Source organism: Cataglyphis hispanica, chromosome 14 (genome assembly GCF_021464435.1).
Source record: "Cataglyphis hispanica isolate Lineage 1 chromosome 14, ULB_Chis1_1.0, whole genome shotgun sequence".
NCBI classification, from domain to species: Eukaryota; Metazoa; Arthropoda; class Insecta; order Hymenoptera; family Formicidae; genus Cataglyphis; species Cataglyphis hispanica.
The window spans coordinates 1,774,460-1,799,907 of record NC_065967.1 but is presented as its reverse complement, the minus strand read 5'-3'; the positions used below and the strand labels follow the sequence as shown (position 1 = coordinate 1,799,907).

Here is a 25,448-nt window from a genome sequence, read left to right as displayed (position 1 = left end):
AGTGCGCCCTCATTCAATTTCCTATATCGAGTTGATACTGAAAAGTGATGTAGAAAGTTGAGGGAGAACGCGCTTGATGTACATCCAGTTTCGAATTCGCAATTTATTATTCAAAATTCGTTCTTGAGACAATATATATGATCGAAATAATATAGATCTATTATAATTTATTTACCTAATACTGCCGCGCGATGTGATGAAAAATAGACAGCTTCGACTGTATTCAACATCGCATCGGAGATTTCTTTTTTCCAAAATATTGTTACAAAAACGTTATAAAAATATGCATGTAGCTTACGATAATCCGGCGTACGGTACATCGCGATCGATCCTCTCGCGCGACATTCGCTTTCAGCCGCAAACTCACACTTCACCGATGAAATTACGGAAAAATATATAAGCGATTTTCGATACGTCTGAACGCTAACTGTTCGCGACGCGTAATGGCGATTGTCGTTCGATTACGATTCGTACGTCATTGTAAATATTTGCTTTAGTTAAAATATTACCGTTCATATATGTTGTGACACTCGTGCAAACTCATTATGCGACCATATCAACATATATATATCCGATCGCACGTCATTTCTTCTCGATATTCCCGAGATTCGTCATCGTTCAAAGTCATCGATAATACAAAAAAAAGGTTTTTTTTTTTTTTATGATTGAAAAACGCGCCTAATGTCAGCGACAACTTTACGATGATGCGATGTTGTGAAAATGGCGCGAATTGACGTTTAAACGTGCGCGTTGCCTATTACGCATTGTACCTGCCATTGACAGCAATCTGAAATTACAGAAAAAAATATAACCGATTATAATCATATGTCTCAATAATACGACAATTTATAACATTTTCGATAACTACAAAAAAAAACACAATTGGTCGTATTAAAAACATATATCTCGATTAAAATATATTAAAAATATTTCAAGAATTATCATATATTTCTCATATATTGCTACATGCTATTTTTGTAACGTAAATTGATAAAAAATATTATTTATGTAATGTTATTATTATATAATGATAGTAGTTTTTAAGAGTATATTAGAAGGAAGTATATAATTTATCTGGCACGCAGATCTCTCGTAGACGAACGTAATAACGTCAGCACAGTTCAGCCGTGCTGTTTCGACTCTTTATCGCTAATATCCTTTATTCTTTTCCAATTTTTTTTTTTTTTATTTTCATCTTTCCCGTCGATCAGCTGAAAGAGCTTTCAGCTCGAAAACGCAGTGAATCAACATCGAGTCGATGGGTCACGATCAACCCGAGAGAGGTTTCCTCGATATATTAGACATTGGTGATCGGCGTGCCAATCGAGCATTTTGATGCGCGGCAGCGCTTCTTTGCTTGCGAAACAAACAGAGGCAATTTAGGAATCCTGGATAGACTCGACAGAGAAACCGATTTTATATTCCCCGCCTGCTGTTTTCCTTTTCTCTTTCCCTTCTCTCTACTTGACTCTATTCGACCTAATCCCCCGTCCCTCCTTTATCCCGTTTTCTTTACATCCGGAGCCTGAGATTTTTCCCATTAACCCACTACTGTCCGAATTTACTTTTCGCACTTTTACAGAAATTGAGCTCTATCTTCTACGAGAGTAAAAAATAAACATTTCATGCTTAATGCTTAAATATTTTAAATCGTGAATTAAACACGTGTAATTTACCCAAATTAAATTCGAATTAATCCAAACGGATTTCGCCCGAGGGATTGAAGTCTCAAGGATGGAAAGAAACTCTGCGTGAGATGAAAAAATTATAATTTCAATAACAACAAAAATGCAGCACGCATTAAGTATGATTTTAGGCAAAGTCGGGAGTTAGCTTACTATAAATTTACTTTTAAGAGAATGATCATACTGCAATTCTCCAACACACGGTCGCGTGCAAGATGCAACGAGATTAAAAATGGCACAAGGACAGTGCAGTCTCTTCCCCCATGTTCGTTACTCCCGTGACAACCCGTTTTCACGGGAAATTTAACCACCGCACATTTTAGCGCGCTTTAAGCAACCAGCTTATACCTCAAAACGCATTTCGTATGAGCGCGAATCCGAGCAAACACCTTTCGTAATGTCGGTGCATGTCGCGCGATTTTTTCTTTTTTTTTTTTCACCGCCGTCCATGGTTTCTGAAAGTAGCGTAAACACACACGGGCGACCATTTAATTAGACTTGTAGTCTAACCCGCGAACCTACCTTCGCTCGTAATTAGGTTCGTCGACCGTTGTCGTCGCACGTCGCTCTTGGGAACCGTAGATAAATAATCCGGTCGTGCGAATCCACGCGTTCCGCAAGAACTCCAGGACAACCACCGTCCAGAACATCAAGAGCCGTAACACGCGCTGCAATGACATTTCGAACGCTAAATTGAGACGAGTGATTTTAATGCGCAAAAATAGCTTTTTATAAAATTAGTATACGCGTGTATATGGCGAACAATAACACAGATAAGTGCAACAATGAAATTCGAGCTGTATGTTTGATTTTGAATTGATTCAATTCTACCGTCTACTGTATAGATTTCAGTAGATTAAAATAAATACATTACATTTCAATAATTTAAACGATTTGGATCAGTCGCAATTTAATTGTGCAATATTGTATGGTAACTGTAGTTTATAATACTTTTTATTGCATTTGTTTCAAATTTAATTAAAATCCCGTAAAATCTCTAAAAAATATATATGAAATGGAATATTAATCAACAATAATTTGACAATATCTCGAAACAGAATTTTATCGCGGGTTAATCTACAGGGTTTTTCATACAAACATATTCTCTTGTCGCGTAAACGCAATTGACAATATTTTATTTTATGAGCAAGTTATAAACACATTTCGTGATTATACAATAGCGTGGAATTCAAAGATAAAATATTTGCGGCCACGACAATAATTAGAGAGATCAGACAGAGAGATACTCTGTAGAAATATGCAATACGTGACGTTGATGCTTCATCCAAACATATTCGTAACAATCACCGAGACACAAAGAGGAGACAATGAATCAAAACCGCAAAGAGGAGACACACGTGCGTTCTTGTGGCTCAAAGCGGTCCCGCGATAGCCGCGTATATCGCGCTCGACTACTATATGTATATTTCGACGAATTTATATGCTAATTCGCCGTGCTCGTCGTGCGGGATTAACTTCCTGTTCTAGTTAACCGTCGCGAATCCGCGGGAGCTTGACCAAGCCCGTACCCCCGACACGACAAAGTCGCGCCGTCTCGCACAATCGGGTGACGTAAACATCGTTCCTGTACCTCACCGTACGACGAAATTCCGCTTCCGCCAATTGGACAAATCCGATTCCAGGTGTCCCGCAAAAAATGCACCTCGTTATCTCGCCCGTGTTGTCCCCGTCAATCGCGACTCTTCCTCCAGCTTTGCTTCAATTTTTGATTCAAAACGCGAAAATAAGTAATGTTTCTAATTTATTTCTAATTTATTATTATTTGATTCGAATATCTCATGGAGAAACTTCGAAAAATTTTCTCGACATCCTTCTAGTAAAAATTTTCAAACAATACAGGCAAATATCTCTAATTTATCTATGCGTGCATTCAAAATATATATGTATGTATATGTAACGCAACACAAATAATCATCTATGTGGAGTAAGTTTTTAAAAATGCAAAAACAGTGATTGGATCATATATTGAAAGCCCGGTCGTGTGTCTTGTGTATATGATATTCGATTAAAATGACGATTTTTCTAAAATGATAAAAATAGCTTTGAAAAGTTACTTCATGTGTATATGTGTAAAACTATACATTACAATTTTACAATTAGTCAATATTTGCTGGCAATTAATTTATCATCGATTAATTCAGGCTAATTAAAATCACGATAGCAAAACGGAAAGAATTTATATTTTATTGCTTTGATGTTTACTCATTAAACTATATTCATGATTTTGATAAAAAATATTTATGCGCTAAACACTTTATGTAAAGCTGTTTGTGCAACATAAAAAACATATAATTCAAAGTATTGCCGATGCCAAACAAGAGAAGATACTGTATTTTAGCTTTTCGTTTTACTGCCTCGCGAGGAAAATCTCTTCTTCATGTTTGTCGTATCAGGTTTACGTATGGCATGTTATTTTTATCGTTCTATTTTGCATGTACACATATATAAACATGAGCCACATAACATACTTTATTTATATTTGAAACAATTATCTTTGATAATATTTCACAGCATGTCTAAAATTTTTAAATGCATCAACATCTATTTTTTCCCCTGCCCATCTTCAAATAAACAATCCTGAGATTTCAATCATCGGATATAGAATTTTCTCATAAAAATGCAATTCTGTTGGATCGATATCGAATTAATCTATAGCGCTTGCAAGCACAGCCGTTTTGATACAAATGATCTGAGAAATAAATAAAACGCGAATGTATGAAATAATACTACATTCGCCATCTGTGATCATATTTTACAACTAAACGTTCCAAAATTCATATTTGACAATAAGATAAAAATCTCTAATCGCTAATAATTACATTGAAGAAATACGCGATAAAGCGGAAACGCAGCATCTTTTCGATAATATAAGATTTTTTTAATAACGTGATAAAAGTGTAAGAGCCCCCGTATATCTCGTTGATATGTTATAGAATAATCGCGATTTTCATTATTTGTTAGATAGGATCAAGCAAATCTAAAATATAAATCTAATATAAATCCTTGATTACTACAAGAAATTAAAAAAAATTTATTAGGATTAAATAGAATTGAATAAATGTAAAAATAAAAGTAAATATAATGTATATATATCTTACAATAAATATTTTAAAATAATTCTTTGAAATTTGTTGATATACCGCAATAGTTGAAATTGGAATTAAAAGGATAACAGAAGGAGAATATAATACATTTGACCCCTATCTTCTTCCAGATTTACTGTTCGAGATTTTATTAATCTACATATCCAATAACAAAAATATATCATTGTAAGAAATGAAATTAAAGATAGGATCGCTTTTATTTCATCATCACACTCTATGAATGTACAATCCACTGACGACTACTTGATTATTTCTACTGTTAAAACAAACGGGGCAATGGCTATTATTTTTCTCTTATTTATACATTAATCAGAGAAGCTCAATTATACAACGACGACAACGTTATAGTTGTTGACAGTTGGATGATTTGTATTGAGTTACAGTGAAATAAGTATCGAAAAACATCAGAGATCCAAAATTTACATGTGAAATAAACGGATTATATATAATTTCTCTAACAATGTTATATAGACTTTTTATTATTAATAATAATAATCCTATTTCGTTAGAAGTAAAGGGATACGAAACTGACGGTGGACCCTCGATAAGAGAAAAGGGGAGTTTAAATCAGCGATTTAAATATCAAGTGAGCCGCGCAACGAAGTGTTTCTTGAATTTTTTTCAATAACATGCTTTTCATATACTTCCTGATACATGAAAAACACGATAAAATTTCTATTGCAATACAATATGTGTAAATTACTCAATTAACATCTCACTATATAAGAACATATTTTTTTCTTCACCAAACTTGCAGTATCCCCGCGATATAAGAAACAATTACATTTTTATATCAAATACAAGCGTATTTTATCAACGATACATATTTGTTACAATCCGCTATGACAGATTTTTATCTCGCGTTTTAAAAGCGCATATTGATCGTATACTTTGTTCTTAATCGAATAATTTGCGTTTATGCTAAATATCTCGAAAGAAGTTTCTACGAATATGTGCTTTCAACTAGATGTTATCGAAAAATTACTGAACACATTCGGATTGTAAGCATATTTTTTCTGCGATACAAAGCAAAAGTTAACGCGATATGTGACAACAATTTTACACAATTCTATTTATCGAGAAAAATACAAAATGAGAAAAATTAAAAAAAAAGAAAAAGAAAACTTGTGCTATTTCTTATTGATATACTCAATTTGCAATTTTTTTTATATAAAAAGGATAAATAATAGATAATGCAGATACATTTGTTCACAATTTGTGCTTCATACAGTGAAAATACAGTTTTCTTAATCTACGTATATTTATTGCTTAAAAAACATTCATAATCTATTAAAGAATAAGAGACAAGCTATAACACAAAAATATGTTTTTTATATCGACTTTACTTTTTCGGTAGAGCTCTACTTAGCAATAAAATTTTCGTTTCAATATCGATCCGTTTTACGGAGCCTTTATTGTAATGTAAGCAAATTTGCAACATGATAAATTACAAAAATATAATAATTACGTACAGAAATTTTTGAGAAATATATCAACAAGAATTACCCATTCTAAAACTTATGTTACACAATTTTTTTACTATTTCGCAAAAACTCTTCGAGCATTTTCAACACATGACAAAACATTCGTTTAACATACATAATAAAAATAAATATATATATATATATATATATATAATATTAAAAATAAAATAAAAATAAAATGATATACTCGGTATATTATTATCCTAAAGAGAATCATTCACACTATACAAGCTAAAAAAAAAAAGAAAGAGAAAGGATTATTCAAAATATTCGCAATCTCTCATTTATATAAATGATGAATAATGATGAACATTGCAATCTATGAAGCATATTCAGTTTGTTAAAGGGAAAAAATAATATTCATCATTACGCAATACATTATTCAATGCAGGTACATTTAGTATGATTAATTGACATTAATGCATACTCATGCGGGAGAATTTTGGCAATGAATTCTGTACGCAGAAATACAGGACGCACGTGGTTATTTTATAAATTGTACGATTTCTAAACTAGCTTAATAAAACCATCCTGAGAATGAGATTGAAATATTAAGAATATCATTTTACCATTCACTATCTCCAATAATCCAGGTGAAACAATAATTTGGTTTTCTTTATATTCTTCGAGTTATTACAACAAAATTCACGTAGAATATTGACTTTGAACTTGTATATATACTATGTATGCGAGAGAGAGAGAGAAAGGAAGAGTAATTCTAAAGTTAATTGCAAAAAGTATCGTTAAAGTTAAGGTGAACCGCGTTGAATTCCGTTGAATGATTTTATAAACATCAACTCTTAATTTTACATATCTCCTTCCGCGTTGCACGCATTTAGAACATGACAATGCAGTAAATGGTAGTACGCTTACTTCGAGATAGATAAAAATGGCAGTGATGACAGTAAATTCGTGCAACGATCAACGCAGTCAATTTAACTTTCTGCTTACAATGCGTAATCATACCGATGGACATACCGATGATAAATGTAGAAATTTCCATCGTGAATTTTCCATTCATTCATAAAATCAGATTCAAATCATCCTCAGTAAGCTAAGGATTCAACTTAATGATATAAATTCCACTATCTATCACAATCTAAAGTCGTTCAAAGCGATACATTTTTATTTTCTTCACATCTGGGAGTGTTGATGAATGTTTGAACAAAGTAGCTCCAAAAATAGTCATTCGAAACGCACAACGTATATCATAGAAAGCTCTATATAAACATTACCGACAACAATATAAAAGTTTTATACTAACAATTATCGATAAAATTAACAGCATAGAAATTCTATGGGAAATGTAAACGACATTCAGCGAAAATTCGATCCGATAAAACGCGTTATTGAGGCGGATTAAAAAACTGACTTTTATATGATGAAGGATATATATTACTCTATAATCACATAGCTTTTGAAAGGCAGTATTGGCTCTCTGCTGTAAAAACTGGTCACTTCTCCTTAGGATGATATATGAATCGAGCTGTAAGTGCGAGCAGGAACTGTTTAGAACAACACGATATTATCATAAACATATTGCCGATAGATATAATACAAAATTATAAAATAATATCTCACAAAATATATTCAATGCTAAAAACGTAAATATCGTATTTTGTGTGTATTTTTCCTTCGTACATACCATTTTGAATTTTAGCCGTTTCACGCAAGAGAGATCTATGCCCTTCAAAGCACAATTATCACGGTTCTCTATTGAAAAAACGGCTATCGGAACGTTTGCTAGTATTAGTAAATTGATAAAATGTAAAAACGATCGCGCAACGTTGATATTTTCTCCCAGCATGGCTCTATGTCGTGGGTCCAACTCCGTCGTACGTATTTCCCTAATTGTCTCCTTAAATCTTGAATCTACAAATGCGTACTCCACGAAAAGCGATCTCTTTATTACATTTGTTATTAATTCCGTATATGCTAACGGTAGCCCGTCTCTTTCTCGCAAATATTTTTATATTCGTACTTACTTCCATTCGTACACCCACACAAATATTATATATTGATGCGCTCGCATATCACCCTTATAAGTGTATCACATTCACTTTGCATACTTGCTCTCAGAGAAATATCTATTATTCACGAGTATAACGCTACAATTGTAATAATTTAAAGAAATGTATTAAAGATTCGCGGAGCCATAGCAAGAGGTAGGACGACTCTTTGTGAATCGTTCCTTCGATATGAACTATTGATAACTTGAACTAATGCACACTGATCACACACAAGTAATATATCGTTGTCCAATTTTCCTATTTTACTTGTGAATAGTAGTAGTGCTATGATCTTTCCACAAGTAATAATTAAATAGAATCTTCTGTAACTGCAATATTACTTCGCAACAGTTGCACTTATGAAAAAAGTTTATTATTATAGAATTTAATGCACATTTGGTTTAATCATCAGAATTATATCTATGAATACGACAGAATTCATCCTCTATTTTAAATGCGAAGTCATATTGCAATCACAAGAATCATGCCCTATGGATATATGTGTTATAAATTCAAATAAAATCCAGTAAAATCAAATACAGTAATTTGCATTTCTCAAAATATTGTTTAAATCCAGGGTTAGCATGTTTCCAGAAATTTTTACATGTTGATTAAGTACATATTATTATAAATGACGAATGTTTATTGAAATTACAACAGAGTAAATCTAATCTAATCTAATTCGTATTAATCGAAAAGAAGCCTTAATCAAAAAAAAAAAACTAGAATTAAACTACTTTTCAATTATTTTGAGATACACCTGACCATATATCTTACTAAACAAAGCAGGCAATTTTATATGAGGACATTCGATATGAGTACAATCACTAAAATTCCGGTTATTTATTGACTTGCTTATACTATGATTTGATTCAATGTGCATTTTGTGTTCCAGATCATGCATTATGGAACATTTTAATAATAATTAGTATCGCGCGCGCGCGAGTGTAGAAAAAGAAACCAACAATATTACTCTACGAGAAGTAGAACATCGGAAAAATACCGATATATAGACTATTCATTGATGAAATTTGGACCACTGAATTAATAATAGTTGCTAGAATAATCATCAGTTAGTAGAGCATTGGTCAAGACACACAAAGATGATTTCAAAGTGATTATCCAGTGAAATCTTCACTAGTATCCATGTTAATTCCCTTTCATTTAATTTTTTTATTTCGACTATGTACCGCAAAATTGATGATCTCGTAATTGTCTATAGACAAGTACAAAATCGTAATTAAAATAATCGAGATATTTCTTTCACAGATAATTTCTAAAAGAGATTATTTCTACATAAAACAATTAAAGGGGATAATAGTTATTAAACTATTATTTTATTTATTTTATTAAAATCATTATTTATTTTTTTATTAAGCAAATAGGCAATTAGATTTTAATAAATTTTAATAACTATTACCATCATTTTTGATTTACATAGGAATAAAATTTATAGATATTATCTAATAAATAAAACAAAAGAAATATTTCAACTATTGAATTGCGACTATACATTCCTTATCTATAAATTATCATTTTAGGAAAGTGCGCACATTTTTTCTTTTTTTTTTCTTTTTTTCTACATAGCGCTAGAACGTCTTCAAATTATATATTCATTCAAATTATTTGCTAATTATTTAATAATTTTCTTAGTTGCTAAAGCCGCGCGTAAATGGTAAAGGAAGTGGGTACCGATGTAGCAACAGAGTAGCTATGATAACAGCGATATCAAGGCAGTTTCGCGTCGATCAAATAGTTTTATTTGTCTAATCGAACGACAGCTCATAATCGGACCAATCGGAATCGTCGGAATCTGAGAAGAAAGGGATATCTTCTAAATCGAGATACATCCAACGATCGTCCCTTTCATCGAGGAAATCCCATAAGATCAGTTGCTGTAAATAGTGCAAAGCCGTATTGTCACGTTCTACTCATACCAAAATGTAATATAAAGTACATGGATGTAGCTCGACCATTTGATTCAGAGAGAATATTATATTTGCTCCCACGACATTTTACAACATGAAAAACGCGTTCGTCGGTGTTTATAAATGCGACACAATCAAAATAAATATACTTTTGCAAACAATAAGATAACCACACTTACGTGCAAGATGTCGATATCGGTGTCGGCAGTATTGCGCCTCTGTCGAACCGGTGGACCCACATCTTTTTTAGTTCCATCAGGGAGTGCATGAAGATAGAAACATTTATTACCAAACGGACATTTACCACGACCCTTGTTGAAGTACTTGCAGTCTTTGGTACTATAAGAAAAAAAAATTGAAATTGTTAGAGAACACAAACAGCTGAGATAGAGGCAGATTATGATTGATCGTAATCACTCTTTACCTCAATGCGCCTTTATAATCTCTTATCAATTTTTCCTTTTCTTCTTTTGTGTCCACCCAATACATACTAGGGCAAACAAAATCTGAGGGAATACGACATTCCGGACATGCCCTTATAATTTTATTGTCGAACTGTTTAGCTTGACGCCACTTTCTGATGCAAGTTAGACAGAAGCAGTGATTGCAATTCGGCAATATACCAAACCTCTGTTCTCGCGACGATTTCTCCATTATTGTTTCGAAGCAAACACCACAGGACTTCTCTTTGCTACGTTGGATGGCAAAAGATAATTCCATATCTGCTTCGTGCTGTTTCACACATGCCTGTATGTTAATATCAAAATATCAATTAATTTCTCTTTGGAATTTATGAAATATCCACTATATATAAAATAATCCATATAAAATATTATAAATTATTTTCTTAGAAACTGTTGATAGCAATAAAATCCTTTTTTGTTAAAATTTATTGAGGCGCTTTATAAGGAATAAATATCAGTTGGCAAAACAGAAAAGTTTCTTTGTTTTTGTAAATAGAATTGAAAAATAGAAATAAGAAAATTATTTAATAAATATTATGGATCACATTAAAAATTATTTTATAATTATTATAGATATTTTATGTATCTCGTATCTCTAAATTTCATTAAGAAATATTCTTACAGACTCGAAACAAAGATAAAAATTTACTAACCATTTAATTTGTCCCTAATCTCCACTTCCTAGCTTAGAAATGTATAACAGTTTAAATAAATTTAGACAAATTTAATATACAAAATAACAAATAGGACTTACATTTGTATGTTTTTTCCTCAATTCTTCATTATGTGGATGAAGGACTGCACGACTACATAATTCGCAAATGTCACCATGAAGATATGTGCAATTTATATTTCGACAGAGTCCAGTTGCTTCTGCATATGGACACAAAGGTTCTAAAGAGAGGTTTGAGGCTTGACCAGATGGATTAACAGCTTGAGCATACGAGACTGGCTTTGATGTACTTATACCCGAAGCAGATGTTCCATCTGTAGAAGATGATCCAGCAATTGGAGACACAGCTGTAGGTACAAACTCGGGTGCTTTTACCCAATCTTCAGCAGTACGTTTATCAACTTTTCTATAACAAATAAGCAGATAAATGCAATATATATATATATATATATATATATATATATATATATATATATATATATATATATATATATACATATACAATGCTATATTTAAACTTACTTATTTTTTGAAGAGTTTGCTGTGTGCTGACCCAAGGCTGAATTTTCTATCGCGTTAGTTTGTATATCGTTATCCACAGTATCTGAACTATGGCGAAAACGACATTGATTACCAAATTTACACATGCCTTGTTTGAAGAAGCGACAAGTGACAATATAGCCAGGACTATTAGTTGGAGTTGTCACTGTCTCATTGATATTTGCATCGTTTCTAGCTTGTACATGCCGATATCGACAGTTGTTTCCTTCACGGCAAGCACCATTCTTGAAGTATCTAAAATAAAGGAATTATTGTCGCATGAAGAATACGGACAAAAGTTATAGACGAGAGCGTGTTCGGTCGTGTTTGAAATCGTCAAGACATTCGTAATGATATATACATAACATATTCGCCAAACATCAATATTTATATTATTGTATTCGTCCGAATCGAACATTGCTATGAGTCCGCAATGTGCTTATTGCTAACCTCTCCATCTCTATCTACGAAGCTTGATCATACACGAACTAATGCCTTCCGCATGAAATCTCGCTACTGGAACTTGTGACACACAACGTTTGGGACAACTTCTTACTTCTTACCGGCAAACAACACTCTGCGTCCAATTGTCGGCCATTTTCTCGCTCCTCCTCCGTCGTAACGGTCGCAATGATGATCGACGACGATGAGCGTCGTTCCTCGGATGATGAGACGTGCGAGGTGCGAGCGTTCGCCGTAGGGAGAGCGAGAAAGAGAGAGAGAGAGAGAGAGAGAGAGAGAGATACACGCTTTCGAGGTCGTTCCGGCTTCGAGATCACGAAAACACGACTTTTACGGATAAGCCGGAAAACACGACGTGCACACCGCACAAACACACACCTTTGGTGCGATAAAGAGAATCTCTCGCTCCAATCGCGTCGCGCAATAAACGTACCTCGAGCCTGGAGGAGATGCGCGATGTATATATCATACACGAGCACGAGTTGACGCGCGCGCGCGTGCTTTTTTCCGTCTCCTTTCTATCTGTTCGCTCTTTCCACTCGCTACGTTCATCTAACACTAACACCGCTTGTCATCGCCAATCACCACCACTTTGCGATCGAGTCTCGTTCCAGTACGAATTTGTAATCATTCGCGATTATCACCGAACACGCTACTTCCTCCTCTTTTCTATCGTGAGTATCGTGACGTATCTATCATCTGATTCTAGTTGATCGTGGAGCCGTTCTTTTCGCTTTCTACTCTATGTCCTTACACTTTTTCGATTTCCATTTATTATTTTGTCTTCCTTCACCACGAAATTTTCCTCAGAAGTGTTCTCAATCTTCCACGTGATGATGGTTAATGACGTATTATAAATAACGAAGGATGCGGGCTTCTATATTATTTGTCGATTTTTCGTAACGTGCGATAGCACTGTTTTCGCAATTCTAAAACAGATTGTCAGACATAAGAGATGCGCACGATGCACGATACTCAATAGCCACACGGGAGATTTGCACGCGAATATTTGATATTTTATGCGCGGTCATTGAACTCAGTTGGAGTTGTTTCGTTTGTTGATGCGCCGAGCATATATATCGTTTCATAAACTAAAACTGGACAAACGTGGGCAGTACTGTTATCGATGGCATCCGTTATCAGCTTTCTGATGAGATTGCAAAGATATTGATCTCAAAAATGATCCACTGATCTTTGCGACTGTAAAAATGCCGTGAAGTTGTATATCTACGCCGATACTCCGAACGATCCATCCAAGGGATGCGTTCGAAAATTCTACTCGTAGGATGGAATACCGTTGAATTGATCAATCAGGACAAAGAAATTTTTGGTCCTTTTGATCGTGATTGGTCAATTAAATGCTACTTTAGAGTAGGATTTTTGAATGCATCCTAATCATAACGTGAAAAAGTTTTATTAGTAATTAGCGAATTAGAATTGACGATATAAAAAAATCAACTATATTCTATTATTTATATATTCTGTATATAATTACTAGAAAATTCATAATTCACATTAACGTTATATAAATTTATTTATTTCGAAAAATTAATTAAAAGTTGATGGAAAATTATTATTTTAAAATGTTAAATATTTCAAGGCGATATATTATATATACATCATCTGAACAGAGCTTTAAAATTACATTACTTTTTTTACGTATGTTACGCATAGATGACTTTTACAATTAAAAGTCTTTTTATTATCAGCGTAAAATGATTTGCGTGACAATTTTTGCGCTTTAATTATTATTTGCGAATCCAGCTCTGACAGATACTGATTTTCTCTCGTCGTGAAAGGACCACAAGTATCGCGCGCAACGAAAACCGGCGTTCATCCGCGCGTCATATCAGACTTCGATAATCGCGTCGCTCAGTTTCGAACGAATCCCGCGAGTCATCGATATCGCATCTGTCGCTATTTCTGCGAGCAGCATACATTATTTTTCCGAATACATGTAATATTGTTCGATTTATATATACATGGAGTATTTTAAGCGTTTATTGATGTTTAAAGTCGACGTTTCGACGACCGATTAACAGGTAGAAAAAACATGGCGATGCGAGCGTATCTTCCTCATAACCTAGATATTCGTATATGACAAGCTGTTGATGTTTTAATTTGCTTATATACAAAATATTTTTTACACGCCATTTTGCACTATACAAAAAACTTTGTTACTCGAGGCTTTTTCCCTTCTATCATTCTATCATTTACTTTTATCGTAGACAAAAAATTGTATTTAAGTTTTAAAATAAATTGTATTCTACGGTGAATGCTGATTTTAATATGTTACATATACTTTTTCATATTCTTTAATGCAGAATATTATATTGAAATTTTCTCAGTGATTTTTTAATATATTTTTCTTGTATTTTTGTAACTCATTAAACTCATTTTTTATTGTAGACTTAAATATGAATTTATGTGAAAGAATGCTTTTTATATGCAATAAATAACAAAAATATGTAGTTTTTATTTTATTGTCAAAGTTTATTATGTTATATTTCTAGATACACAACGGATAAATGTAAAATTAGTGTAAATAAAAATGGACTCCCAAGACAGTTCCCAGATCAGCATATCTGCTGATAAGACTGATGTATCTCAATCGGAAGCTATGAGCAACTCAAGTAACGATAATACTAAAAACTATATTGAAAATGTTCTCAAAGAAGATAAAGGATCTGATAAATCACCATCTGAAGAAGGTACTATAGAAATACAAGATGAAACAAATAAAGAAATACAAGATGAAACAAATAAAGAGGCAACTACAATAGCTTCTGAAAAAGATACGACTCCATCAAATGTAACTGATGAAGATATTGTAGAGATGCATAGTGAAACAAATAAAGAAGCAACTGTAATTTCTGAAAAAGATGCACTTCTATTAAATATAAAAACAAGTGATTCTGCTACACATTTACAAACTATTGAAAAAGATGATCACATAGAAATTGAAGGGCTATCATTTGAGAAGGATGTTGATACTATAACAAGTGAAGAAAATAATATAGTTGAAAGTTCTTGTAAAGAAAGTGTATCTGTTAATATAGACAAGGAAACAACAGAACTAAGTACATTCAATTTGACAGAAAAATGTAATACAAAACAGCCATTAAATCTTGAAGATTTATGCAATATATCAGATAATATAGGAAATGATTGTACAAAACTTACTAGTGTAAATGAAACATCATTTAAAGAAAAACCTGAAGATTCTGACATTCCAGATGAATCAAGTGTTACTGCAGATGATCTGCAAATATCTCAAAAGAATGTTGAATTGTCAAAAAAAGTGGAATCGGAATCATCAGATAGTAATTTGGAAAATCCTGATAAAGATTTGTCTGAGAAAAACATTGAGCCTGAAAATACAGAATTTGTACAATTTTCTCACGACAAACATGATGATTCGCAAATTGAAGGACAATCTATAGACGCAGAAGATCCGTTTGGTGGTGACAATCTTACTTCTGATAATATCGAACCAGTGGAAACTGATAGTCTTGTAGAGGATGATATTAGTTTCAAAAACTTATATGAGCAAGGTGATAATTTACAGGATGCAGTGAATGCCAGAAACAATGATTCTAATAATGATAAACTTAATGTTGATTGCACATCAAACAATCTAAAAGATACTGATGTTAATAAAGTTGTGGATAATATTACTAAAGAATCAAATAATGTACAAACTACTATTGATTCTCTTGAAAGTGCAGCAATAGATACTGATCTCCCAGATACAAATATATCTGAAACAGAAGCAGGAAGTATATCACCTACAAAATCATTCGATAAACAAGTTGAACAGACCAAAAAAGCTATTGAAGAAATTACACCAATGGAAACAGATGAGGAACAAACTGATGTATTACCAGGACAGGATGACGAGCTATGTATTATCCCAGATAGTATGAAAGTAATAATACCAAATAAATCAAGTAAAACAATAGATGAACAAAATGAATCTATGCTTGAAAAAAACGCGAAAGACGATGAAACAATACAAAACTGTACTAAATCTAATTCTGAACTTGACAAAGATGTTTCAGGCAAAGATGAACCTCAATCAGCAATTATGGAAAATAAAAATAATAGCGAAGATAGTACAATGGCTACACAAAATGAATCAACGGTAGAAGTACAAACTGCAACAACAGACATTATTAACATTGACGATGAGTCCAAGAGCTCAGAAGTAGAAGAGGTTACTACTAAAGAGACGTGCAAGCAATGTGGCGAAGAAAGAGCATGTAAAATTCGGGTCAAGATTGGTACAGAAAACTATCATGTATGCTCAAAAACATGTAAAGCATTGTTTAAAGCAGCCAATAATAAAACGATAGACATACCAAGCCAAGGAGCTACCTCTAAACGAGAGAAACGTTGCGCATCTTGTTTGCTAATTATAGAAGCAAATGATGAACGAAACCTTTCTTGGGAAACCATGGAATTTTGTAATGAGGAATGTTTGGGAAAGTTCCAAAGAAAATATGGAAGTTATTGTAAGAATTGTAACGGTGCAGTTCAAGCTGTAAGTTTAGGCAAATATTGTGTGAGATTTGGATGTGATGTAAGACAATTTTGTTGTTCAACATGTTTAGAGGAATTTAAAAAGGGTTTAAAAGTGTGTAGTTACTGTCAGAAAGATATAAGTTTTAGCACAGACGGTTTTCTCGCTCCAGTTGGGGAGAAAGGACAATTTAAAGACTTTTGTACTCAGGATTGTATGGAAAAATATTCAAAATTAAATTCTTCGGAACCTCCAACTACAGAAAAAAAGCCATGTAGCGTTTGTCAAGAGGTATGTACAAAAATTTTTCTAGATTTTCAAATACTCTAAATATATTATAAACAATTTTTAAATATAATGTGAAATTTTCTTTTTTATAGGAGAAACTTGTACACTGCGAAGTTCAGATATATAATAGTACTCCAGTAGCCATATGTAGCGAACCCTGTTTTGCAGCATTTAAATTTGTGAAACAAGTCAAACCTGAGCAGTGCTCTACCTGCAAGAAATTTTTTGAATTACCAAATAAACAGCATTTCATTGTATTTTACGATAATGAGCCCCATACATTTTGTAATAAAACATGCTTAAATATATTTATCATAACAAATAGGAAGATAGTTCCATGTAATTGGTGCAAAGTAAAGAAATATAACTTTGATATGATTAAAAAGGAACTGAAAACAGGACCAACCTTGATGATGTGCAGCTTAAATTGTTTGACATTATATCAAGTATGTTGTATTTGTTATGTACAATATAATATATAACAACATATAAAATATAAAATTTCTCATATTTTTACAGGTTTCTATCAATGCAGTATCTGCAAAACGAATAAACTGTGATTTTTGTAAGGAATACTCTTTAGCACATTATCATCTCACAATGTCAGATGCCACAATACGAAACTTTTGTTCGTATAATTGTGTCATGAATTTTCAAGCGCAGTACACTAAATCCCCCATAACTATACCATCGAGCGATGATCCCGTACCTACAGGAATGCCTAAAAGGACCACTTTATCACAAAAAAGCGCAAATCAGACCATTCAAAAGTCCAATGACATACAAAGTAAAAAGAGTATGCCGGTCATCTCCTCAGTAACTAGCTTAGCCGCGCTAGGAAATGGGCAAGCAAGCCCGAACTCACAACAAAATAGCATGGTTATGCCTACGAACGCGATACCGAATCAATCGACGCAAATTGTCTACAAGCAACAAGTCATTACTAGGCCACCTAGTCCAGTGAAAATTCAAAACAAGACGACTCAATGCAAGCCTTTAGTGCACACGAAAGGGGTTTCCGTGCGTCCTCATCCTTGCACAAAGTGGACACAGACGAAAGAGAAAGTTCAACAAGTGGTCGTACCAATACCAGTACCAATTTATGTTCCGTTTCCGATGCACATGTACAGTATGCCCTTTCCAGTTCCAATGCCTTTTCCGCTGCCTATACCCGTTCCCTTATTTATACCCACTACAAGAAACAGCGCTAAGGGAATTATGAAAGATATTAAAAAAATACAAGAAAAGATACCAGCCGACCCGTATGAAGCCGAACTCCTTATGATGGCGGAGATGGTAGCTACTGAAAAGAAGACTAATGACAGCGATTCGGACTCGGTGGATGATAGGTAAGAAGAAGAAGAGGTATTTATATAATATTTAAATCCAAAAATATTCGCGACAAATACATTGTGCATTATATATATCATTGTATTCTGTTTATCTCATACACCAAAAGCACATATTTTTGTTTAGGGAAGATGACACAGCTGACCAAGACAATTTACATAGTGATGGTTTCAGTCCAGAAGCGGTTGATTCCAATAACGCGTTTGGGGATGACATGTTGCAAATGGCGTTAAAAATGGCAACAGGAGAATTAGACGAGCCGGCAGTCGATTTGGAAGCTGCCTTGACGCCGAACACAATTACAGCTACGCAAGCACCATCGCAGCCAGAGACCGCTATGGACAACGATGGTATACAGTATATCATTCAAACAATATATATAATATATACAATATTAATAACTGTGTTTATTGTTATCTATTATTAACAATTAATCAGCATGATCACTTTCCTTGAAGACAAACCATATAGAAAATAAAATATAGAATTATTTCTAATAAAGTATTTTTATATAGTACAATCGGAACGATTAATGGTTGCCTCTAGAGGAAGAAAACGTGTAATGCCATATAAACCACGATCAACACCGACCAAACGAATGAGACGCGTCTCTGGTACAAATGACATGCCATTAATGCCACCACCGGAACCACAACCACCTCCGCAGCCGCGTATTATAGAACCAATGGAAAAACCTGACGCAAATATGGCATTAAAATATACATTTGGTGTAAATGCATGGAGACAATGGGTTTGTAATTTTCGTTTATGTAATTTAGGGAATGTAAAGCACTATATGTAGAATAAAGATTACTTTTTAACCATAGGTAATTGGAAAGAATGCCGAATTAGAAAAACAAATTACACCAATGAGGAAAATAAAGTTGTTCAAGACAGATCTTTTACAACTTACCGCAGATGAGTTAAATTATTCTTTATGCCTTTTTGTGAAGGAAGTAAGAAAGCCAAACGGTGCAGAATATGCTCCTGATACAATATATTATCTCTGTCTAGGTAAAAAAATTTTTTTGCTTTATAATATATTTTTACTTTATAATTGTAAGATTTTTATTGTATTGATGTAAGCTGTATTTCTTTGGTAAGTTCTTGTTTTAGTATCTCAAACATTTTTTTCATAAATTTGTTTTAGGAATACAGCAATACCTGTTTGAAAATAACAGGATTGACAATATATTCACAGATTCATATTATGAGAAATTTACAGACTGTTTGAACGAAATAGCAAAAAAGTTTTCTGCATTATACAACGAAGCACGTGAGTATTATGTCTTATTATTTGTCACAATTACAAATTTCTCTTTTTTATCAATTTCATTATTTTGTCTTTATTATGACAAAATAATGAAATTACTAAATATTATGTTGCCTTTATTTTACAGAATATATAGTGACCAGAGTGGAGGAAGAGCACTTATGGGAATGCAAGCAATTGGGTGCCCATTCTCCACATGTTTTATTAAGCACACTTATGTTTTTTAACACAAAACATTTTAATCTTGTGGTGAGTCTAATAAGAGTGGTGAGGTTAATAATAATCATATAGTATCAATTCACTAATCAATTGTCACAATATTTTGTTACAATACTAATAAATATTTTTTTCAAATTCCTGGAATATCTTTTTCAGACAGTGGAAGAACATATGCAGCTTTCTTTTTCTCATATTATGAAACATTGGAAACGTAACCCAGCTGCTCAACCTACAGCAATGGCAGGGAAAGTTCCTAATTCAAGGAATGTCCTTCTTAGATTTTATCCACCACAATCAGCTCTTGGTTAGTTTTAACTTTGTAAAAATTTTCTATTAATATAATGATGTGTTAATTTATTTATTATGACTTTCTTAAAGAAGCTAATTCAAGAAAAAAGAAAGTGTATGAACAACAGGAAAATGAAGAAAATCCATTGAGATGTCCTGTTAAGCTATATGAATTTTATTTGTCGAAATGGTATGTTTGAATATTATGAGCATACAAACTAAAATATTAAATTTAATTTATTACATTTATTTTAATGATGTATTATATATTTTGCACTGAAATATTTCAGCCCTGAAAGCGTTAAAACACGAAATGATGTCTTTTACCTATTGCCAGAACGCAGTTGTGTACCAGATAGTCCAGTATGGTATTCGACATCGCCTCTTGCGAAGGAACACCTCATCAAAATGTTATATCGTATTAAAATGGTTAAAGAAATTAACGTAGCTTTACTAACAAGTTAATTTTATATATTGATCTCTTGTATTGTTAAAGTGATTTAAAAAAACAGGAAATACAATTAACTATTTTAACATTTTGACTGTCATCTGATAGTTTGAGCTTAATTACGGGATCTAAAATGTTTTGACTGTATTGCTTGTTAGCCATTAAGATAATCTCTTGGAAGACTAGTATACTTAAGAAAGATTATCTAGAATTGAGATTCATGTGTGCTCTGTTTTCAATTCACAGATTTTCTTAAAAAACAATACGCTAGTCTATATGAAGAGATATTTTGGCTTTGTTCACTAGAACACAAGCATATGGATCAATGTATAAGATCGTTCAAAGTGTTAAAAAAACATGGTGAAAAAATGATTATAAAAATAGAACAAGAATAATACAATACAGAAATGTAGAATTAAATGAATTTTCCAGTTACTGTATATTTTTCACTTCACAATAAAAAAAATTTATTGGCTATAAGAAGTATCTAAGATTACAAATATATTAATAGCATATATATATATATATATATATATATATATATATATATATATATATATTATATCTATGGTTACATATGTATCACTCAGTAGATAACGAAATTCATCAAGGAGTTAATTTTTATTTTATTCTAATGTATGTGTTTAATTCTATATTTTATCTTTTTCGTTTTTGTGATATATAAAATATAACAATTGTTACGAAATTGTATGTAATCTTGATTTTTTTGTAGAATTACAATCCTATCATCATCATATGAGGAAAGAATAAACAAAAACTGTATATATCATTATCAAGATACAAGAACAAAAAATAATATTTATTTTATTATATTTTCTTATAAGATTTAAGAAATACTATAATAATAATTTATCCAGTTTTCCGTGGACGTACAAAAGTATGTTTATGTTTTAGTCTACGTTTAGTAACTTCCATTTCATGTAATTTTGTATACACTTCATTAAATATTTCACTTTGTTCCTCTTCAGGAATGGTTTCCCTAGATAAAAAAATTTGAATTAGAACAAGAGGCAATATTAATGTTAAGAATATAAAATATAATGTGCTATCTTACCTGTATGTTTTCATTAAGTCGTATTTTACCCATGGTTTTGCAGCAGCTTTGGCTTTTGCAACACGTTTGGTATTTATTTTAAAGTTTATTTCTATACCTTTCAATTCTTGACGTTCCCATTTTTCCAACCATGGGAAACTATTGAGTGGTACTTTGATGTTATTTACAGGAACTGGTGCTCCTTCTGGCAAATATTCTGATTCCATATCAAAGGGAAAAGTACTGTATTCTGTTGGTGCATCTCGCAGATATCTTAGATGTGGGTCCAATCTTTTTTCAAGTCTAGATATTTCGTAAATAATAATTTGAGAATAATAATTCTGAAGTAACCAGATTTCACAAAATAATTTATATATAAGATAAGATAGTAATAATATCTGTATTTACCTAAGACAATCTATTTTCTGTATTGCAGGATCATATAATTCGAAACATACTTCAATACCTTGATTATCAACTACATTTCTCAATAGACATGCAGATCTCAATCCAGTTCCTTTTCTCTCTATACATATACCAACAAATTTATTGACTTTTCCAGGAGCATGTGGCTCGGAATAAGTCACAGCTAATATAGAACCAACATAAAACTCTGGTATTGCTATACGCGTTCGCCTCGCTAACATATCCATGCGTTCCAATTTCTCTCTGAGTGTATTACGATATGTCGGATCTGGATCTGGTAGGAATTCTGGATAAATAAATCGATATCTATCTGGAATTATTTTGGATTGCTCAATATTTTGTTCTGGTATTTCATTATTCCGCGATTCTCCTGTCGAATTTGAAGTAACCATCGAGGTATTTTTTCTAGTTGCATTGTCTGAAAAATATTTTTTTATAAAATTTTAATTACTATAAACTTCATATAAAAATAACTGCTATAACACATCGTACATACAAACAGATCATATAAATGTGATATATAAAGCAGAATGTAAGAAAAGATAACCTACATAATATTTTTGCTGTTTGTAGCCCACCATAGTTTCTACGAGATAAAATTCTTGAAATTATAACCATTTTTAAAATTTTCTATTACTATTTTGTCTATATTGTATTTATTAAAACATATTAAACATTTTTCTTTAAATCCTTTAAAAAAAATTATCTTTAATACACATTCGATTTCAACCATAGACTTGTCAAATTATAAATAGTCGTATCTTTTACAAGGGAAATTGCAATTGATAATGGCTGTGTTCTGAAATTTACTGTTAACACAGGAAATCTATAGTTTACATCACATATTACAGATTTCCAATATTACCAGTGAATACGGCCAATAGCAGAAAGGGAAAAGGAGAGAAATGAGAATATTCAAAACTATAATATTTATAATATAAATAGGATATTTTTTATATTTATTTATTAATTTAAAAAATAAAAAAAATTAAAAGATTACGAATGAAAAAAGTTGTTAAAACATAGTTGATGATTTGATTTCTGTGCGCGGATTATGATTGATAAAAAAAACTGTTTTATTTGGGAATACTTTCGCTTGATTTTACTACAGGATATGCAGCAAACATTTATGACTGACTGTCAAAAACAATTCAGATCAATCAGATTATAAAGAAATAGTTCTAAGTCATATCTTACAAAAAGTTTATCAATTCTAGATGTGTTTATTTACATATATATACAATATTTTATATGGCATCTCGAGATGAGAGGTGCATAAGTAATTAAGATATATATAGCTGATTTTTAATTTAGAACATTTTTACAATCTCAAAGATTCGAAATAATACTCAATAACAGTATCAATTACAATACTTGCAAAATCTAAGTAAGAATGTCAGCATATGTTATGTGCTTAACTTCTTCTGGAGGGATTCCTTTGTTTTCTCGTCAGAAGGGAGACAGTGATACAGTTGTGTATAAATTATATATTTAAATAAAAAAAATATGTATTTTACTCATTATATATTTTATTATATAAAATTAGATTTATATATATATATATATAACTTTGCAGATGACATTTTCAAAAATTGCATCCCTTAATGGAGTTCATATGTTCTTAAAATCACAAGATATCAGTTTATTAAGTACCGACTTGCCAGATATGACAGTAATATGGAAAGAATTTGAGCAATGTATTATATTAATAGCAATTGCAAGTGGAGTAACGAAATATGTATTGGATAAATTTTTGGATGCTACTTTTGGTGCAATGGTTCTTTTTACTGGCATTGATGAAATAAAAAATTCTAAAAATATAGAAAGACTTAAGAAAGACATGCGTCTCTGTAGTTCTATTATTGATAGCTTAATGGATTGTTTGGACATAGGAGATAAAATTTCTACAAAAACTAATATGATTAATATGACAGAATGCATCATATCCTCAGAAAATATTTTGCTTCAGGTATTTAAATTTTATTATGCAGAGAGAGATATAAAATATAAAGTTATATATAATATTCAATAGATATGTATTCAAGACTTGTTTAGAAGGATTTATGGAATATCTGGACTCAATATATGGATGTGTTTTGGTGCATGATTGTGTGGCAATTGCTACAGAGGGCTGGTGGTCTCTAGATCCTGTGGAAAGAAAACTGTTAATGATAGCAATTACTTCAGAGAGTATTTGTACTACACATGATATTCCAGTTTTTCTACCTTGTAAAAGTCCAAATGTAAGCATTTTTTAAGAAATATATATACACACACTTAATTTACAAAAAAAAAAAAATAAAATTATTAAATTATATACATAATAATATTCTCTTTATAGGTGGCTTTTAGATTAGTATCCATAACTCTTATTAATCATGTACAAGTTTTGGCATTATGTGGACCAAATCCAGAATTAACAGAAATTGAGAGATTTGCTGTACAATGTTGGAAGAATAATATGGATGTATTATGCTCTGTTGAACAATGTTATCCACGAAATTTACCTGCATCTGTCTCTTTAGATAATGAGACACTCGGGTAATTGAAACAAATTATTTATAGTTATATAATAGACAATTATTTTTAATTATATTTATAAATAATTATTTATCATTATAATGTTCTATAAATATTTTAGATTTATGTTGGTAAATTACAAAGTAGAAAAATTCGTACTTGGCAGAAACTTGCAATGTGAAAAAAATCGCGTAACAGGATCGCATAGATTAGATATTTTACGAACATTTTATCATCAAGCAGTTGAAATGTTTGGACTATCAGTTGAACAAAAAGAGAGTAATGATGAGAAAATAATTACAAATGCCTGGAAATTTACTGGAGCAAAGGAAACATATTTATGTTCTGAATATCATAAATGTCACGCTGTAAAACATAATGATTATATTCTTTGTGTTTTATATACATCAATAGTACCTACTCATACTATGAGACTGATTAGTCAGAAAATTTTAAAAATGATGTTTAATGATAAACAGACATATTGGTAGACTAGGAATTTTTGTTTGCATAATGAATAAAATAAAGAACACTTTTATACTAATTTGATACATATAATTTTTGTTACAGTATTGTAGAGAGTGTATACCAAGGTATCATGTTTAGATTCATTATTATTATTATATTTTTAAGAACTGATAAGTATATGTATTTAAATCTCTTATATCTATTTTTTATGTTTAAAATGAA

At 31.8% G+C, this 25,448-nt stretch overlaps 4 protein-coding genes across 18 annotated transcripts; 2 read left to right on the top strand and 2 right to left on the bottom strand.

The window, feature by feature from the left end:
- Positions 1 to 561: 561 nt before the first annotated feature.
- LOC126854400 (probable E3 ubiquitin-protein ligase makorin-1) lies at positions 562 to 13,578 on the bottom strand. 6 transcript variants are annotated; one of them, XM_050601076.1, is made up of 7 exons: positions 13,125 to 13,578; positions 11,891 to 12,163; positions 11,450 to 11,774; positions 10,656 to 10,978; positions 10,411 to 10,570; positions 2,208 to 2,353; positions 562 to 787 (listed from the first exon to the last, which is right to left on the bottom strand). In XM_050601076.1, exons 1-7 carry the CDS (start codon positions 13,139 to 13,141, stop codon positions 697 to 699), a joined length of 1,335 nt encoding a protein of 444 aa, XP_050457033.1. In that variant the 5' UTR covers positions 13,142 to 13,578; the 3' UTR covers positions 562 to 696. The 6 variants fall into 6 exon arrangements, with proteins under 6 accessions (XP_050457033.1, XP_050457036.1, XP_050457034.1 ...); XM_050601079.1 differs by having other exon boundaries at positions 12,804 to 13,577; XM_050601077.1 differs by having other exon boundaries at positions 12,359 to 13,576.
- Positions 12,917 to 21,283, top strand: LOC126854391 (zinc finger MYM-type protein 4). Of its 6 annotated transcripts, none has more exons than XM_050601040.1 (12): positions 12,917 to 13,044; positions 14,884 to 17,183; positions 17,273 to 17,626; positions 17,700 to 18,529; positions 18,657 to 18,880; positions 19,046 to 19,281; positions 19,358 to 19,544; positions 19,681 to 19,806; positions 19,931 to 20,052; positions 20,179 to 20,326; positions 20,401 to 20,500; positions 20,601 to 21,283. In XM_050601040.1, the coding sequence occupies exons 2-12, from the start codon at positions 14,922 to 14,924 to the stop codon at positions 20,773 to 20,775; spliced, it is 4,764 nt and encodes a 1,587-aa protein (XP_050456997.1). In that variant the 5' UTR covers positions 12,917 to 13,044; positions 14,884 to 14,921; the 3' UTR covers positions 20,776 to 21,283. The 6 variants fall into 6 exon arrangements, with proteins under 6 accessions (XP_050456997.1, XP_050457001.1, XP_050457000.1 ...); XM_050601044.1 differs by lacking the exon at positions 12,917 to 13,044 and adding an exon at positions 14,175 to 14,412 and having other exon boundaries at positions 18,705 to 18,880; XM_050601043.1 differs by lacking the exon at positions 12,917 to 13,044 and adding an exon at positions 14,175 to 14,412 and having other exon boundaries at positions 20,404 to 20,500.
- Positions 21,284 to 21,557: 274 nt separating this feature from the next.
- Positions 21,558 to 22,993, bottom strand: LOC126854410 (39S ribosomal protein L19, mitochondrial). Its single transcript, XM_050601101.1, has 4 exons — positions 22,790 to 22,993; positions 22,221 to 22,656; positions 21,834 to 22,115; positions 21,558 to 21,758 (listed from the first exon to the last, which is right to left on the bottom strand). The coding sequence occupies exons 1-4, from the start codon at positions 22,854 to 22,856 to the stop codon at positions 21,629 to 21,631; spliced, it is 915 nt and encodes a 304-aa protein (XP_050457058.1). The 5' UTR covers positions 22,857 to 22,993; the 3' UTR covers positions 21,558 to 21,628.
- A 262-nt stretch (positions 22,994 to 23,255) lies between these two features.
- Positions 23,256 to 25,366, top strand: LOC126854403 (protein fuzzy homolog). 5 transcript variants are annotated; one of them, XM_050601083.1, is made up of 5 exons: positions 23,256 to 23,509; positions 23,815 to 24,207; positions 24,284 to 24,481; positions 24,580 to 24,779; positions 24,880 to 25,366. In XM_050601083.1, exons 2-5 carry the CDS (start codon positions 23,815 to 23,817, stop codon positions 25,247 to 25,249), a joined length of 1,161 nt encoding a protein of 386 aa, XP_050457040.1. In that variant the 5' UTR covers positions 23,256 to 23,509; the 3' UTR covers positions 25,250 to 25,366. The 5 variants fall into 5 exon arrangements, with proteins under 5 accessions (XP_050457040.1, XP_050457039.1, XP_050457041.1 ...); XM_050601082.1 differs by having other exon boundaries at positions 23,256 to 23,709; XM_050601084.1 differs by lacking the exon at positions 23,815 to 24,207 and having other exon boundaries at positions 23,258 to 23,509; positions 24,271 to 24,481.
- The last annotated feature ends 82 nt before the right edge of the window (positions 25,367 to 25,448 follow it).